The sequence below is a fragment of the Salvelinus fontinalis genome, chromosome 16 (genome assembly GCF_029448725.1).
Source record: "Salvelinus fontinalis isolate EN_2023a chromosome 16, ASM2944872v1, whole genome shotgun sequence".
In the NCBI taxonomy this organism is placed as follows: domain Eukaryota; kingdom Metazoa; phylum Chordata; class Actinopteri; order Salmoniformes; family Salmonidae; genus Salvelinus; species Salvelinus fontinalis.
In genome coordinates this window covers 43,518,744-43,537,530 of record NC_074680.1, presented here as the reverse complement: position 1 = coordinate 43,537,530, position 18,787 = coordinate 43,518,744, and the positions used below count along the sequence as shown (strand labels likewise).

General features: G+C 44.3%; 1 protein-coding gene across 3 annotated transcripts; it reads right to left on the bottom strand.

Annotated features, from left to right (window-relative positions):
• Positions 1-6,320: 6,320 nt before the first annotated feature.
• Positions 6,321-17,728, bottom strand: LOC129813212 (protein FAM186A-like). Of its 3 annotated transcripts, none has more exons than XM_055865488.1 (5): positions 17,313-17,728; positions 15,381-15,583; positions 11,832-11,888; positions 9,822-10,227; positions 6,321-7,547 (listed from the first exon to the last, which is right to left on the bottom strand). In XM_055865488.1, the coding sequence occupies exons 2-4, from the start codon at positions 15,580-15,582 to the stop codon at positions 9,833-9,835; spliced, it is 654 nt and encodes a 217-aa protein (XP_055721463.1). In that variant the 5' UTR covers position 15,583; positions 17,313-17,728; the 3' UTR covers positions 6,321-7,547; positions 9,822-9,832. The 3 variants fall into 3 exon arrangements, with proteins under 3 accessions (XP_055721463.1, XP_055721462.1, XP_055721461.1); XM_055865487.1 differs by lacking the exon at positions 17,313-17,728 and adding an exon at positions 15,860-16,152; XM_055865486.1 differs by lacking the exons at positions 15,381-15,583; positions 17,313-17,728 and adding an exon at positions 14,307-15,061.
• Between the last annotated feature and the right edge of the window lie 1,059 nt (positions 17,729-18,787).

Genomic DNA, 18,787 nt, shown 5'->3' with positions numbered 1-18,787 from the left:
ACACCCGAGTCAACACGTCCACACCCGAGTCAACACGTTCACCCCCGAGTCAACACGTTCACACCCGAGTCAACACGTTCACCCCCGAGTCAACACGTTCACACCCGAGTCAACACGTTCACACCCGAGTCAACACGTTCACACCCGAGTCAACACGTTCACCCCCGAGTCAACACGTTCACACCCGAGTCAACACGCTCACCCCCGAGTCAACACGTTCACCCCCGAGTCAACACGTTCACCCCCGAGTCAACACGTTCACCCCCGAGTCAACACGTTCACCCCCGAGTCAACACGTTCACACCCGAGTCAACACGTTCACACCCGAGTCAACACGTTCACCCCCGAGTCAACACGTTCACCCCCGAGTCAACACGTTCACACCCGAGTCAACACGTTCACACCCGAGTCAACACGTTCACACCCGAGTCAACACGTTCACACCCGAGTCAACACGTCCACACCCGAGTCAACACGTTCACACCCGAGTCAACACGTTCACCCCCGAGTCAACACGTTCACCCCCGAGTCAACACGTTCACCCCCGAGTCAACACGTTCACCCCCGAGTCAACACGTTCACCCCCGAGTCAACACGTCCACACCCGAGTCAACACGTTCACCCCCGAGTCAACACGTTCACCCCCGAGTCAACACGTTCACCCCCGAGTCAACACGTTCACCCCCGAGTCAACACGTTCACACCCGAGTCAACACGTTCACCCCCGAGTCAACACGTCCACACCCGAGTCAACACGTTCACCCCCGAGTCAACACGTTCACACGTTCTTTCTGGGTAAGTCTCTAAGAGCTTTGCACACCTAGATCGTACATTATTATTTTAAACATTATTCAATCTCTGTCAAGTTAGTTGTTGGTCATTGCTAGACAGCCATTCAAGTCTTGCCATAGATTTTATATTTTACAATTTTCTTTAGGAAGTAAAAAGGTAAAAGTTTTGTACTTTTTCCCTGATACCTAAATGTACTCGTTACATTTTAAATGCTTAGAAGGACAGGAAAATAGTCCAATGGACGCATTTATCAAGGGAACATCCCTGGTCATCCTTACTGCCTCTGAGCTGTCAGACTCACTAAATACACATGCTTCATTTGTAAATGTCTGAGTGTGCCACAGGCTATCTGTAATAAAATAAAAATAGTGCCGTCTGGTTTGCTTAATATAAGCATTTTGAAATGATTTATACTTTTACTTTTGATACTTAAGTGGGGCGGCAGGTATCCTAGTGGTTAGAGCGTTGAGCCAGTAACCGAAAGGTTGCTGGATTGAATCCCCGAGGTGACAAGGTTATAATCTGTCGTTCTGCCCCTGAACAAGGCAGTTAACCCACTGTTCCCTGGTAGGCCGTCACTGTAAATAGGAATTTGTTCTTAACTGACTTGCCTAGTTAAATAAAGATTTAATTATTTGTATTTAGACATTTTTACAAATGGAAAAATGTAAACGTCTTGAGTCAAATATTCAACCCCTTTGTTATGGCAAGTAAGTTGCATGGACACACTGCGCGTTTAATATTTTTTGAATGACTACCTAATTCATCTCTGTACCCCACACATACAGATAATTGTAAGGTCCCTCAGTCGAGCAATGAATTTCAAACACAGATTCAACCACAAAGACCAGGGAGGTTTTCCAAAGAAGGACACCTATTGGTAGATGGGTAAACATTTAAAAAGCAGACATTGAATATGCCTTTGAGCATATGCCTTTAATTACACCATGGATGGTGTATCAATACACCCAGTCACTACCAGTGGTGGAAAAAGTACCCAATTGTCATAATTGAGTAAAAGGAAAGATACCTTAAATAGAAAACAACTCAAGTAAATGTAGCCCAGTAAAAGTCTAAAAGTATTTGGTTTTAAATATACATAAAATGTATTGAACATTTATTAATTAGGCCAAGTTTCTCATAAGACAGAATGCATCAGTGTTTCTGTTCTGAGATCATATTGCTGGTGTCCTTTAGGAGGGGTGCTGTTCTGAGACCATACTGCTGGTGTCCTTTACAAAGGAGGGGAGCTGTTCTGAGATCATACTGCTGGTGTCCTTTACAAAGGAGGGGAGCTGTCCTGAGATCATACTGCTGGTGTCCTTTACAAAGGAGGGGTGCTGTTCTGAGACCATACTGCTGGTGTCCTTTAGGAGGGGAGCTGTTCTGAGATCATACTGCTGGTGTCCTTTAGGAGGGGAGCTGTTCTGAAGTCATACTGCTGGTGTCCTTTAGGAGGGGAGCTGTTCTGAGATCATACTGCTGGTGTCCTTTACAAAGGAGGGGAGCTGTTCTGAGACCATACTGCTGGTGTCCTTTAGGAGAGGAGCTGTTCTGAGACCATACTGCTGGTGTCCTTTAGGAGGGGAGCTGTTCTGAAGTCATACTGCTGGTGTCCTTTAGGAGGGGAGCTGTTCTGAGACCATACTGCTGGTGTCCTTTAGGAGGGGAGCTGTTCTGAGACCATACTGCTGGTGTCCTTTAGGAGAGGATCTGTTCTGAGACCATACTGCTGGTGTCCTTTAGGAGGGGAGCTGTTCTGAGATCATACTGCCGGTGTCCTTTACAAAGGAGGGGAGCTGTTCTGAGACCATACTGCTGGTGTCCTTTAGGAGAGGAGCTGTTCTGAGATCATACTGCTGGTGTCCTTTACAAAGGAGGGGAGCTGTTCTGAGACCATACTGCTGGTGTCCTTTAGGAGGGGAGCTGTTCTGAGACCATACTGCTGGTGTCCTTTACAAAGGAGGGGAGCTGTTCTGAGACCATACTGCTGGTGTCCTTTAGGAGGGGAGCTGTTCTGAGACCATACTGCTGGTGTCCTTTAGGAGGGGAGCTGTTCTGAGATCATACTGCTGGTGTCCTTTAGGAGGGGAGCTGTTCTGAGATCATACTGCTGGTGTCCTTTAGGAGGGGAGCTGTTCTGAGACCATACTGCTGGTGTCCTTTAGGAGGGGAGCTGTTCTGAGACCATACTGCTTGTGTCCTTTAGGAGGGGAGCTGTTCTGAGACCATACTGCTGGTGTCCTTTACAAAGGAGGGGAGCTGTCCTGAGATCATACTGCTGGCGTCCTTTACAAAGGAGGGGAGCTGTTCTGAGACCATACTGCTGGTGTCCTTTAGGAGGGGAGCTGTTATGAGATCATACTGCTGGTGTCCTTTAGGAGGGGAGCTGTTCTGAGACCATACTGCTGGTGTCCTTTAGGAGGGGAGCTGTTATGAGATCATACTGCTGGTGTCCTTTAGGAGGGGAGCTGTTCTGAGACCATACTGCTGGTGTCCTTTACAAAGGAGGGGAGCTGTCCTGAGATCATACTGCTGGCGTCCTTTACAAAGGAGGGGAGCTGTTCTGAGACCATACTGCTGGTGTCCTTTAGGAGAGGAGCTGTTCTGAGACCATACTGCTGGTGTCCTTTAGGAGGGGATCTGTTCTGAGACCGTACTGCTCGTGTCCTTTAGGAGGGGAGCTGTTCTGAGATCATACTGCTGGTGTCCTTTAGGAGGGGAGCTGTTCTGAGACCATACTGCTGGTGTCCTTTAGGAGGGGAGCTGTTCTGAGACCATACTGCTGGTGTCCTTTAGGAGGGGAGCTGTTCTGAGATCATACTGCTGGTGTCCTTTACAAAGGAGGGGAGCTGTTCTGCGAATGGTATAATAAGAAAAGTCAACAAAAGTTGATAAAGTGGCTGTTACTGCACCAATGCCCGCTACAATAGGGGCTGTTACTGCACCAATGCCCGCTACAATAGGGACTGTTACTGCACCAATGCCCACTACAATAGGGGCTGTTACTGCACCAATGAGCACTACAATAGGGGCTGTTACTGCACCAATGCCCGCTACAATAGGGGCTGTTACTGCACCAATGCCCGCTACAATAGGGGCTGTTACTGCACCAATGCCCACTACAATAGGGGCTGTTACTGCATCAATGCCCGCTACAATAGGGCGCCCTGGAGGTTTTGTAACATTCTTGTGTAATTTCGGCAAAGTATAGAAAATGGCAATTTTAGGGTGTTGAATATCAAAAAGTCGTATTCTTTTTTTGGTGATCTGACCAGAACTTAAATACCCACCTAGAACAGTAAAGATAGCGTTCTGAAATTGGGAAATGGGGTCACCTTATGAGTTTCTAATTAATGAAAATAATAACAGAAATATTACATTTTATATAACTATTCATACCCTTTACTCAGTACTTTGTTGAAGCACCTTTGGCAGCGATTACAGCCTTGAATCTTTTTGGGTATGACGCTACAAGCTTGGCACACCTGTATTTGGGGAGTTCCTCCATTATTCTCTGCAGATCCCCTCAAGCTCTGTCAGGTTGGGTGTGGGGTGTCACTGCACAGCTATTTTCAGGTCTTTCCATAGATGTTTGATCAGGTTCATGACACTGGCTGGAATACTTAAGGACATACAGAGAGACCTGTCCCAAAGCCATTCCTGCGTTGTCTTGGCTGTGTGCTTAGGGTCGTTGTACTCTTGGAAGGTGAACCTTCGCATCAGTCTGAGGTCCTGAGCAATCTGGAGCAGGTTTTCATCAAGGATCTCCCTGTACTTTTCTCCGTTCATCTTTCCCTCGACTCCCAGTCCCTGCCTCTAAAAAACATCCCCACAGCATGATGCTGCCACCACCATGCTTCACCGTAGGGATGGTGCCAGGTTTCCTCCAGACATGATGCTTGGCATTCAAGCTAAAGAGTTCAATCTTGGTTTCATCAGACCAGAGAATCTAGTTTCTCATGGTCTGAGAGTACTTTAGGTGCCGTTTGGCAAACTTCAAGCGGGCTGTCATGTGCCTTTTACTGAGGATTGGCTTCCATCTGGCCACTCTACCATAAAGGCCTGGTTAGTGGAGTGTTACAGAGATGGGAGAACCTTCAAGAAGGATAACCATCTCCACGGAGGAACTCTGGAGCTCTGTCAGTGATCATCGGGTTCTTGGTCACCTCCCTGACCAAGGCCCTTCTACCCCGATTTCTCAGTTTGGGCAGACGGCCAACTCTAGGAAGAGTCTTGGTGGTTGCAAACGTCTTCCATTTAAGAATGACGGAGGCAGTGCTCTTGGGGACCTTCAATGCTGCATAAATGTGTTGGTACCCTTCCCCAGATCTGTTCCGACACAATCCTGTCTCAGAGCTCTAAGGACAATTCCTTTGACCGCGTGGCTTGGTTTTTGCTCTGACATCAACTGTGGGACCTTGTAAAGACCGTTGTGGGCCTTTCCAAATCATGTCCAATCAATTGAATTTACCACAGGTGGACTTGATCCTTGATGTTTCTACAAATTGATGAGTCTCATAGCAAAGGATCTGAAGACTAATGAAAATAAGTTATTACAGATTCATTTTTTTTTATAAATTAGCAACAATCTGTTTTCGCTTTGTCATTATAGGGTATTGTGTGTAGAGTGAGGGGAAAACAATATTTAATCCATTTTAGAATAAGCCTGTAACGTAACATGTAGGAAGAGTCCAGGGATCTGAATATATTGTGTGTATAAAAAAAATGACACGGCCTGTTTAAAATTTTTGCACAATTTCTCTGTTGTCAATCATTTATATTGAGCATTTAGCTGACCAGTGGGCAACGGCCAGACCCCCTATCAAGCCGGAACAGGCCGCTTTTCTGGTTGGATGAGCTGGCGCAAATTCACATTCAAAGTCAGAGTGAGACCCGCTCTGACTGTTCGGCTCAGGCGCGAAGTGTTAGGCCACCCAAGCTCACAAACTGAGACCACCAATGCAATCTTCGCTCTCTCCCACTACTCTTCTATCCCATCCCCTTCCTTATGTTAAATCCTCCTTTCTGTCTCCTGCCTTTTCAACCCTACTCTCCTCCCTTCAACTGTCCCCTTTCCTCCCGGTCAGCCCGATCCTCCTCTCCCTCTCCATGGCTGAGTGACTCACTACGTGCTAACACAACAGAGTTGCTAACACAACAGAGTTGCTAACACAACAGAGTTGCTAACACAACAGAGTTGCTAACACAACAGAGTTGCTAACACAACAGAGTTGCTAACACAACAGAGTTGCTAACACAACAGAGTTGCTAACACAACAGAGTTGCTAACACAACAGAGTTGCTAACACAACAGAGTTGCTAACACAACAGAGTTGCTAACACAACAGAGTTGCTAACACAACAGAGTTGCTAACAACAGTTATACAGAACTGGAAGAAAACTAAACTTCCGGAGGACCTGTCATCCTTCCACTCCCTCTCCGTAGCAAGTACGCAAGACTACATGTGAGTAATGTGTAGTAAGTGTGAAGAGGCTGTAAGAAAAGATAAACACTTGTATTTTATTACATTTTGTTTATTGATGTTTTTTACTCTTAGCAGTGGGTGCAGGCCAAGGCCGGACTGTCTCCTGAACTCGCCGTTTAACAGATCCGGAGGTTGGAGGGATGAGAGAGTGGGCAGAAACGGTTAAGGTAGGAGAGGTTGAGGCAGGGCTGGTTAAGGTGGGGGAGGTGTAGGCAGGGCTGGTTTGTGATGGCTGGGTGGAATGGGTTGTGATTACTGGTAATGGGAAAGGGGAAAATAAGAAGTCAAAGTGTGGTGCAGTAGGTGATATTAATGTGAGGGGACTGGACATGGAGGCTGATGGTGTTCCCAGAGGAAGGGTGGGGGAGGCACTGCCTGTTCTTGAACTCACAGGCGTCTGGTGTTCTAGGGCGACTGACCCGGAGACAGAGAGCTGCCGAAGCACCTCCCCCTCCCCCAGGCGATCCTTCTCCAGCTGGAGGCGCTCCCTCTCCACCTGCAGGCGCTCTGTCTCCACCCTCAAGCGCTCTTCATCCAGCTGGAGCCGATTCTTCTCCACATCCAGGTGTGCCTTCTGTGTTTCATGTGCTTTTTCTAGTAAATCATAAAGAGCTTGGTGGATGTGTTGGGCGGTCTGTGTAACATGGATTTGTTGTGTTTGTGTGTCGAGGATTTGTTGGAGCAGATTGGCTTGGGGGCCCTGTGGTGTCCAGCCAGACGTGATGGGTTGGGGTATAGAGCCAGAGTGGATGGAGTGAGCTGGTGCAGGACAGGAGGTGATGGGTTGGGGAGAAAAGCCAGAGTGGATGGAGTGAGCTGGTGCAGGACAGGAGGTGATGGGTTGGGGAGAAAAGCCAGAGTGGATGGAGTGAGATGGTGCAGGACAGGAGGTGATGGGTTGGGGTGCAGTGCCAGAGAGTGCATCTGCATTGCTTGTTATTTGGGGTTTTAGGCTGGGTATCTGTAAAGCACTTTGTGACATCTGCTGATGTAAAAAGGGCTTTATAAAATAAATTTGATTCATTGATTGAGAGTGGATTGAGTGAGCTGGTGCAGGACGGGAGGTGATGGGTTGGGGTGCGGTGCCAGAGTGAGATGGTGCAGGATGGGAGGTGATGGGCTGGGGTGGCACTGTTGGTGCTGGCCAAGGTGTTGATGGTGAGGTGGAGGGTAGCTCCTCCATGGTGACAGAGGGTAAAGCTGACTCCACAGTTCCCTCTGCTGCTGGTGGGGGACCAGGGCTGGACATTTCTCCCAGAGAGAGACCTGGACAAGAGGATTATGTCAATATTATTTCAGATATTTTATTAATCACTTCTTGTTGAAATTACTCCCTTTAAAATGTCATGTTTTCTGTTGGTAAACCATTATGGCATTATGCTTTTAAATTCAAATAAAGAATACACATTACAATTATTCCTGGAGTGTGTTCTGTTCATTCCATTCATCAGGTACTCATTTAACACTGGTGCTGATTTAATACAGTCTGTATGGAATTTAATAAAGTTTGTGTGGCTCAGTGAAATGTAAACTTTGCCTTGCCTCATAGGCTACTCATGAGACCACACACACACACGTCTGAAGGGATAAAAACTGTTTCTGCCAGTCTTCGGTTTAAACACTCCTTCAAGGCTTGGTTAATGTTGAGATAGCCTCCTAGCCAAGTGTAAAGCCACTGAGCTAGTGGACTGATTCATTAGATGTGTATATTAGCTTTTGATATATATACACTGCTCAAAAAAATAAAGGGAACACTTAAACAACACAATGTAACTCCAAGTCAATCACACTTCTGTGAAATCAAACTGTCCACTTAGGAAGCAACACTGATTGACAATAAATGTCACATGCTGTTGTGCAAATGGAATAGACAAAAGGTGGAAATTATAGGCAATTAGCAAGACACCCCCAATAAAGGAGTGATTCTGCAGGTGGTGACCACAGACCACTTCTCAGTTCCTATGCTTCCTGGCTGATGTTTTGGTCACTTTTGAATGCTGGCGGTGCTTTCACTCTAGTGGTAGCATGAGACGGAGTCTACAACCCACACAAGTGGCTCAGGTAGTGCAGTTCATCCAGGATGGCACATCAATGCGAGCTGTGGCAAGAAGGTTTGCTGTGTCTGTCAGCGTAGTGTCCAGAGCATGGAGGCGCTACCAGGGGACAGGCCAGTACATCAGGAGACGTGGAGGAGGCCGTAGGAGGGCAACAACCCAGCAGCAGGACCGCTACCTCCGCCTTTGTGCAAGGAGGAGCACTGCCAGAGCCCTGCAAAATGACCTCCAGCAGGCCACAAATGTGCATGTGTCAGCATATGGTCTCACAAGGGCTCTGAGGATCTCATCTCGGTACCTAATGGCAGTCAGGCTACCTCTGGCGAGCACATGGAGGGCTGTGCGGCCCCACAAAGAAATGCCACCCCACACCATGACTGACCCGCCGCCAAACCGGTCATGCTGGAGGATGTTATAGGCAGCAGAACGTTCTCCACGGCGTCTCCAGACTCTGTCACGTCTGTCACATGTGCTCATGTGCTCAGTGTGAACCTGCTTTCATCTGTGAAGAGCACAGGGCGCCAGTGGCGAATTTGCCAATCTTGGTGTTCTCTGGCAAATGCCAAACGTCCTGCACGGTGTTGGGCTGTAAGCACAACCCCCACCTGTGGACGTCGGGCCCTCATACCACCCTCATGGAGTCTGTTTCTGACCGTTTGAGCAGACACATGCACATTTGTGGCCTGCTGGAGGTCATTTTGCAGGGCTCTGGCAGTGCTCCTCCTTGCACAAAGGTGGAGGTAACTTTAGAAAGCATTTATGAGCATTTCCAACAGTGAGCAGCAGGTAAGCTAGTGGTTAAGAGCTTAGGGGCAGTAACTGAAAGGTCGCTGTTTAGAATAGGTGAAAAATCAGTTGATGTGCCTTTGAGCAAGGCACTTGGCACTAATTGCTCCAGTGAGCCTCTCTGGATAAGAACGTTTGCTAAATGACAAAAGTTTTATGTGAAAATTGAATACAAATGATCTCCCTTTGCTGGTGAATGGCTGTATGTGCAATAATACCATGAGTTACATTGTCTAATTATGCCAGTTTCTCTGTATTAAATGGGTCGCAGACTTAAACTAGCAGAGTTCCCTTTCTGGAACTTTGATGCATCTTGTGCAGTAGGCTTACATTCTGTCAAACTATTTATGTACAGCAAATCAACATTAAACCCCAATCAGAAGCAGTGTTTTGGAAATATACATTTTTATATTTCTCAATAATTCATGTAATTGATCTGAATATACACTTGCTTTGTAGCACATATGATAGGGCCAGTCTACAAGAAGGCCTGGTTAAGGCCAAAACATCAAACAAACTTCTATTCATTATTTTAGATGACTTAAAATGTCAAATTTAAACCAAACAATAGATAGTGAAATATACAATATTGAATTATGAAATATACCGTATATAGTCCCAATGTATAATATATTATTACTATGATGTAATTATAATAATTTAATATAACATTAGATGTAATTACAAGATTAGCACTCACCAAATCCCAAATCAACAGGCCCTACACCAGCTTCGGTCTCTGCCATTCGGGAGAAAAGTTGCTGCTCCAGGTCGGTCAGCGCAGGCACGGTGTTGGCCCCCCCACCAGTCTGGGTGGACAATGTCCGGATAGAAAAAACCTTTTGCTTGACTTGGCTCCTTATGAGATTGAACTTCTTTCCGGACATCGTCACCACATCTCGCCACAGCCGAGGTCAAGGTCCCAGCGATGGTGTTCCAGGTTGCCGTCTTTGACCCCCGCGGGCGAATGTGGGCCTGGGCACCAAAGAGGTCCTCCCAGTGCCCAAGTACCCCGGAAATAATGAGATCTTCATCTCCAGGGGTGAATCGATGCCTCTTTTTTTCAGTTTCCTTCTCCATTCCTTTCGGTTTTCTTTTTCCTTTATCTACATGTGATATGGATAGAAATCAGCATCAGGTTGTAGTATATGATTCATTCCTAGAAAACAGCCTAAACTTTGTATTAACTTACTAGTGTTCTCCCTTGTTGGTCACATTAACAGTTGCAACTGTGTTGTATTTAAACCATGAGGCCTAACGGGGTGTGGTATATGTATTTAACCTTTATTGAATTAGACAAGTCAGTTAAGAACAAATTCTTATTTACAATGCCGGCCTACCAAAACGCAAAAAAGCCTCTGGCCATTATAAACCGATAGTTTGGGTCCTGAATGCTAATTAATAAATTAAGTTAATGCACCTAATCTATTGCACAGTAGGGTTTACAAGACTGCTCAGTCATAACTGGCATCTCTTGCTATGAAAGTCTACAGGATAATGAGCCAGTAAACCCTCTCCAGAATGATAGTCTAGCTTCTATTAAGTCTGGATTTTTCACAGTAACTTCCTCAGAAATAATCCTGCTGCAACATGTTGAATAGACATTTCAACTTGTTGCTCCTTTGAGGGGTTAGTTCTGTTTCAGAGTTAAATGTCCGATACATTTCAGACAACATTTCACTGGAGTTTTTTGGGCTCCCGAGTGGCGCAGCGGTCTAAAGCACTGGACCTCAGTGCTAGAGGTGTCACTACAGACCATGGTTCGAATCCAGGATGTATCCGCACAATTGGCCCAGCGTCGTCCGGGTTAGGCCGTCGTTGTAAATAAGAATTTGTTCTCGACTGACTTGCCTAGATAAATAAAAGGTGGTTCCATTGATTCTTGTTGAATCTAACAAGTGCATTTCAATTTATCATGGACCTACATAACACAAGGTTGTACCCTACTACTCAATGATGTTATTTTGTGCTGGGATTTCCACACACAACAGTTGACACCTTGTAGAGTCCACGCTCCGATGAGTTAAAGCTGTTCTCAGGGCAAAACGCAATATTAGTTAGGTGTTCCTAATGTTTTGTACACTCAGTGTATCTCTTGGACTGAGTCCAACATGCAGGTTAATGCCATTAGCCTGATGGGTGTACATGCGTCATAAAATCATGTGTTCTTTTTCATAACATTGCTAGAATCAAGGTATTGTTTGTCATTGAGTGTTGTTCAGCCCCCTGAAACAAGGCAGGCTGGAGATAACATTCTCAAATTAAATTGTGTTGTTCAGCCCCCTGAAACAAGGCAGGCTGGAGCTAACATTCTCAAATTAAATTGTGTTGTTCAGCCCCCTGAAACAAGGCAGGCTGGAGCTAACATTCTCAAATTAAATTGTGTTGTTCAGCCCCCTGAAACAAGGCAGGCTGGAGCTAACATTCTCAAATTAAATTGTGTTTTTCAGCCCCCTGAAACAAGGCAGGCTGGAGCTAACATTCTCAAATTAAATTGTGTTTTTCAGCCCCCTGAAACAAGGCAGGCTGGAGATAACGTTCTCAAATTAAATTGTGTTGTTCAGCCCCCTGAAACAAGGCAGGCTGGCGCTAACATTCTCAAATTAAATTGCTGAGTGATGTCGGGTATCTACGTCGGTTTGAATTCGGTCCAGATTCTGAACTGTGGCTTAAAAATGTTTCTATGTGTGAGAAGATAGAAAACACATACCTTTGAGTAGTGAGACTTTGTGTTCTTCCGTCTTTTCTTTGAGCTCTCCAGCCGGCCCTAAGTTGAAGACAAATATAACATGTTGATGGCAAATCAGGTGAGTAGGTTACCCTTTTCATGACTCCAATTACATTACAGTGGAGCCATTCCACGTCCCATTTTGCCCAGGGGGGAAAATGGCCCGACTCTCCGACGCTGCCCTGTGTTAACCAAATGCTCTGTCTAAATGTTTCGGATGTTTCGGGTTTGGAAACATTTGGAGCTTAACAATTTTTCTCAAATTACAAAATATATACTTACAGTAAGCAGTCTAGCAAAACTGCACCTGGCTTTATTATGAGAAATACATATGATCCAGACGGATATGTGGAATGGAAAGGGTAGTAGCAAAGGGTGTGTGTGATAACAGCCAGATACAATTTTACTAAACCGTGCATAGTATGTATCTTTTGTATTTTAAAAGGTTATTTATATGACAGTTACATTAAAAGGTTTCCAAAAGCATATTGCTATAGGATTAAAACAGGAGAATTAGCCTAATCAATTTACCTTAGAGACTAGGTGTGCTGATTTCCCAGCTAGCGTATAACGTTCTGAGAACCATATTTCTTAGAGCTTGGTGAGTTGTTTTTCATACAACCTCCCCAAAATGTTCTGGGAATGCTGCAGAATACCCAGCTAGCACATAACGTTCTGAGAACCATATGTTTCTTAGGTGGGAATTTCAGTACTTCAGCATAACGTTTCCTACAGTTTTCCTCATGGTTGTATTTAAAGCAAATGTGTCAAATTTATTCCACAGAGGGCCAAGTATCAGCAGGTTCACTCCTGCCTTGTACTCGATTGACGAATTAAGGTCAGTAATTAGTAAGGAACTCTCCTCACCTGGTTGTATAAGTCTTAATTGAAAAGAAAAAAAAGAAAAAACCAGCAGACACTAGGTCCTCCGAGGAATGAGTTTAACAGACCTGATTTAAAGTAACATTCTCAAATTGTTCAGAGAACGTTAAGAGACTACATTCTTCTGTGGGAATTTCAGTACTTAAGCAGGTTACCTCATCATTCTGTTGAAATTCATGTTCTTAGAACATTAAAAAAACGTTCCATAAAAACCACAAGAAAACAGTAATGTTCAAAGAACATTCTAAGAACGCTATTTAAAAAGACAAACATTACGTTCTCGGCATCAAAACTAATTATTCTGAGTTTAACGGCAGATGGCATCCAATGTTGCATTACTGCCCCTTACTGGACTATAATATAAATCCATTATACTTTGTGATACATAACAGGGGAAAAAATAATAATAAATTACACAAAAAAACACCCTGCTAACTAACCCTACACATTAAAAACCCACTAGCCCATTCTACTACTTTGACCCCATCTGCTCTTGCACCATGCCAACGGCCTCGGAGCACGGGACACCACCACTTAACACACCCCGGAAATCCACTGAAGTCAAATAGCCAAATACTTCTCCGCAGCTGCCACCACATCCATTTTCTGTGATTTACATTCCATTTCTGTGGTACAGTTGATAACTATTGCTCTGAACGCTAGGAAGCCAACCTTTCTGAAGCATATGTCACTAATTGGCCTTTCCCTCTGTGCTGGCACAGATCTACTACTCACAGGGATCCTCGACCCATCCTCCTCTACTTTCTTCAGGTGTAAAATGTTACACCTGAAACAGGGCAATGGATTCAGCACAAAAGCTCTAAAGCAGGGGTGTCAAACTCATTCCACGGAGAGCCTAGTGTCTGCAGGTTTTTGGTTTTTCCCTTTCAATAAAGCCCTAAACAACCAGGTGTGGGGAGTTCCTAACTAATTAGTGATGTTTATTCATCAATCAAGTATAAGGGAAGAGAGAAAACCCGCAGACACTCGGTCCCCCGTGGAATGAGTTTGACACCTGTGCTCTAAAGGATAACTGATATATATCCTAACATGACTTTGTCAGGTAGAGACTCTGACTCAAAGAGACTGACAGTGACTCCTGTTTCACCACCGGGATCTGCGTCGCACCAAACGGCGGGCGTCACAAACACCAGGAATTTAAACTTCAATTGCGCCACCTCCACACTTAAAACTAACCCAGAAAATCACTACTTTCAATGGTGACTCGTTCCTGAGAGCAAAGCAAGAAAGAGATCTTGACCCAAGTTGCATGACACGGACCGCCTGCTCCCTCTGGTCAGAAGAAACAAACACCACTTTCTCCCCAAAAAGTCCCTCCTACTGGACAAGACTCTTCTTTATCATGTCTATTGATGCCAGGCTCTGTTTCCAAGCTCTTCACCACACCTCACTCAACTTCCATTTCACCTCCAGAACTCGGTCTGGTGTACGGCTCACTGTTTGCACTTGACACCCCATCTCCACCTTCCTCAAATTCAACCTCTGCTATCCTCATTCTCTTCGACCTCTTATTCCTCCATCCTTCCATTCCTCCATCCCTCTTCAGAAATCCACCTTTGCGTCCCTGTCCCAATAGTCCTCTTCTCCCGACTTGACTTGCGTCCTAGTGGCATTCAGACGTAACGCCATCTCATAACCTCCGGGGGGGGGCAACATTTTGGGAACATGAGCAGTGACCACACACTGAAAAAAAAAACAACCCCCAGATTCAACTCTTCTCGGAAAACCATCAGCTCTCCGCTTCTTTCATCTCTCTGACCGCTGGACTTCATTCAACACACTTCCCAAATCTCCCATCAACAAAACCCTATCCTATCTTGTTAAGTGTGTTCAGGTGGGTTTGCTGCACCCACTAATTGGACACACCTGATCTTAATGAGTGAATATTTACTTTGAAGTGGAGTCAGTTTGAATAGACTAAAATGAACAGAGCAGTGGACTAATTCCAGGAATAGAGAGCAGAAGATCATAGGTTAGAATCGCATTGATGCGGTGCCACAATAATAAAAAAGGCGTGTTTGCATGATTAATACCTAAGCAAATGAATATCCATGTGTCCTTGTCTGTGTTTGGAGTTCACAACAGGTAACCCAAACTAAGCTAGCAGTGATAAGTCTTATTGAAATATGTTCTCAGAACATTATTTAATTACCTCTAAATAACATTCTGAGAATGGAAATTATAGGTTAATAAAACATGGCATAAAAACATTCTGGGAACCATAGTAAAAAGTTCTCAGAACATCCCTGCAATCTAGAAAAGGTGGAATGTTCACTTCCATTCTCAGAACGTTTTTAAAAAACTTACAAAAACAGTACAAAAAAAAAGTATGAATGTATGTACTTGTAAGTCGCTCTGGATAAGAGCGTCTGCTAAATGACTTAAATGTAAAATGTAATGTAAATGTTCAGTTTAATCAGTCAGGAAACTTTTGGCTTTGTTCCCAGACCCTATGGGAAACCAAAAACGTACGTTTCCACAAGTTCCAAGGAACCAAATGTGCTAGCTGGTTTAAGAGCAGGTCCCTGATGTTCATATAATCTTATTCATTATGATCTTAAAGGCAAAACTGATCCTACAAATGGTCCTACTAGCAAACTGTGAAAACAGGCGGTGCTCTGCTTTTACCATGAAACACAAATGTTTCAATCTCTTCCTCCTTTACTTCATCTTTAATGTTGACATTCAGCCCCAGTGTTTGACTGCAGTCTTCCTGCTTCACTGATGCCATCTCTGGAGCCTGCTGTTCACTCTGGGCTCCACTCTTACAATCAGGACCCTCAGATTTAGGTGCGGTAAAGGAGAGTGGCAGGCTGGATTTGATCACCATCCTAAAACAAAAGATCAGACACGCATCCCAAGTAAAAATATGAAATGACTACTATGTAATACAAAAGCTGCTCTTAACTGGTATGTTGGATTTGAGAGGACATTTCTCTGGTCATCTCTGATTATAAACATAAGATCAGGAAAAAAGTGTGAACACTGAAAATATTCGTATGCCTTCTATTTTAGGCATACTGTACATAACCAATACAACATGTAAATTGATCAATACATGATTTTCTTTACAGCCGTGCAATGGGCTGTGGATAGCCTGCACTCACCATGATATGAGCAAGCCTTAGCAACTGACGTCAAAAAAGGCTCCTGTGTTGCTAGCTAACGTTAACTAGCTACGGTAGCTAGTCGACAGAGACGCTGTATACTAAATTAGCTCATATGCGTTCAATCAACACAGAATCATAAAATTGCATTTAGCTCGTTATTCGTAAGCAAAATAAAAGGGTTCTGAAGTATCGAAACGTTAAAAAAAACTGCGCATGAAGATCCAAAACAAAGAAACGCGGCAAAACTTCCTTATATGTCTTCTTCTGTCTTCATTAGTGACGTTTGGTGACCAACTGCAAGTGTTTACTGCCACCTAACGTCCGGGAGTGTAATGTGGGTAAATTACCAGTTCCAAATTATACCAACAGAGGGCAATATTGATTTACACCTTATTACAACAAATCACATTTTAAGTCACATACGCCGAACAGGGAGCCCTTACCGTGAAATGCTTACTTACAAGCCCTTAACCAACAATGCAGTTTAAAGAAAAATAAGAGTTATGAAAAATATTTACTAAATAAACCAGAGTAAATAAATAAGAGCAACAATAAAATAACAATAACTAGGCTGTGTACAGTGGGTACCGGTACCGAGTAAATGTGCAGGGGGTACAAGGTAGTCGAGGCAATTGCGGTAATATGTACGTGACTATCCATAGATAATAGATAAGCCATTTGATTAGCTGTTTAGCAGTCTTATGGCTTGGGGGTAGAAGCTGTTAAGATGCCCTTTGGACCAAGAATTGGTGCTCTGGTACCACTTGCCTTACAGTAGCAGAGAGAATAGTCTATGACTAGGGAGGCTGGAGTCTTTGGACATTTTTAGGGCCTTGCTCTGACACTGCCTGGTATATAGGTCCTGGATGGCAGGAAGCTTGGCCCCAGTGATGTACTGGGCCGTACGCACTACCCTCTGTAGCGCCTTTTGGTCGGATGCCAAGCAGTTTCCATACCAGGCAGTGATGCAACCGGTCAGGGTGCGCTTGATGGTGCAGCTGTAGAACTTTGAGGATCTGGGGACCCATGACAAATCTTTTCAGTCTCCTCAGGGGTGCTCTCTTCACAACTGTCTTGGTGTGTTTGGAGCATGATAGTTTGTTGGTGATGTGGACCCGCTCCACTACAGCCCCGTTGATGTTAATAGGGGCCTGTTAGGCTTGCCTTGTCCTGTTGTCCACGATCATCTCTTTTGACTTGTTCACGTTGAGGGAGAGGTTGTCCTGGCACCACACTGCCCAGTTATCTGACCTCCTCCCTATAGGCCGTCTCATCATTGTCAGTGATTAGCCCTCCCACCATTGTGTCGTCAGCAAACTTAATGATGGTATTTCGAGTCGTGCTTGGCTATGCAGTCGTGGGTGAACAGGGAGTACAGGAGGGGACTAAGCACGCACCCCTGAGGGGCCCCCGTGTTGATGGTCAGCGTGGCTGATGTGTTGCTACCTACCCTCACCACCTGGGGGCGGCCCATCACGAAGTCCAGGATCCAGTTGCAGAGGGAGGTGTGTAGATTGATGAGGAAAAAAACAATTTAATCAATTTTAGAATAAGACTAATGTAAGAAATTGTGGAAAAAGTCAAGGGGTCTGAATACTTTCTGAATGCATTGTAATCGCTGCTAATAATCTGCCTAGTTAACGGAAATGCCTGTAACCAAGTGTAAGCTGTCACCTACTGTGCTGGATTCTGATCCATTCTGATTAATTCTAATCAATGACTGCTATGGACTGGTCCCCTTCAGTGACTTCAGCAGCAGTGGAAGTCAGCAAGTGGTCTGTCGATTCTTCAAATCAAATTTCATTGGTCACACACATATTTAGCATATGTTATTGCGGGTGTAGCGAAATCCCTTTTTATTTTCAATCTATTACAGAGAAGTGATTAGTAAAACTATACTTTTTTTCAGATGACCACAGAACCAACCATTATAAATGGGTTCTTCCAAGACAACAGAACTCAAGAGAAAAAAAAGCAGGTCAAATAATGATGGCAGAGATCTTCAGGCCGGAAAGTCTGAGTTCCCGACCTAGTTACCGACTTGGAATTCAGAGTTTAATGACTGTAGAAAAACGATTTTTTTCCCCACTGATTCGGACGTTTCGGATTTCCCAGTTGTTTTGAACGCAGCAATAATCCCACTGTTAAAGTATACCTAGCTACTAAATCAAGTAAAGTGACCAAATGCTTTTATTACCTTTCAAATTTTACGTGGGGTGTTTTGGATTCACTCTGGGTTGAGTAGGCAAACAGAGAGGGGACAAAGTCTGGACTGTCGATGTCCATAGATGCCTCCTACAAATAAAGGGATTATTTCAGTGGTTGATAATACCTTGTGTAAGAAAGCCGAGGTAGGAAAAGTCGTCAAATCAATGTAACTGTTAGCAAGAAAGCTAACTTAATTAGCTAGCTAGTTTATAAGAAAGCTAGAGTATATAGCTAGTTGACAGAAAAGCTTAATATTTTTCCGACAATCGACGCGTTTAGTTTCTCATTATAAATCTAATTGTTGTTGTGGCTGTTCAAAGACAGTTAGTCTAGCCAAGACAACAATAGCGTGGCTAAACTAACCTAATGTTAGCTAACTATTAGGAATTTCAATAATAAAATAAATATAATAACGTCTAAGCTCATGTGTACATAAAATATATTGACTACATTTAAGTCTAACTAAATGGCTAACAATTTCGTTCCTTATTTTTGGGTAATCTATTTAGATAGTAACTCAGCTACCTGATATGAAATGAGCACTGCAAAAACGGGCATTCTGAATGATGTCCCCAGTCCAGTCACTTCTTTTAAGTGTTTGCAGCCACATATGTCGGCGGTTGGCTTTAAAACGAGGCCTAGATGAAGGCATGCGGTAAAAATGAAGATCATGTCTAGTGTTTTTTTTTCAGTTCTGGCACCCCGCTGCACAACACA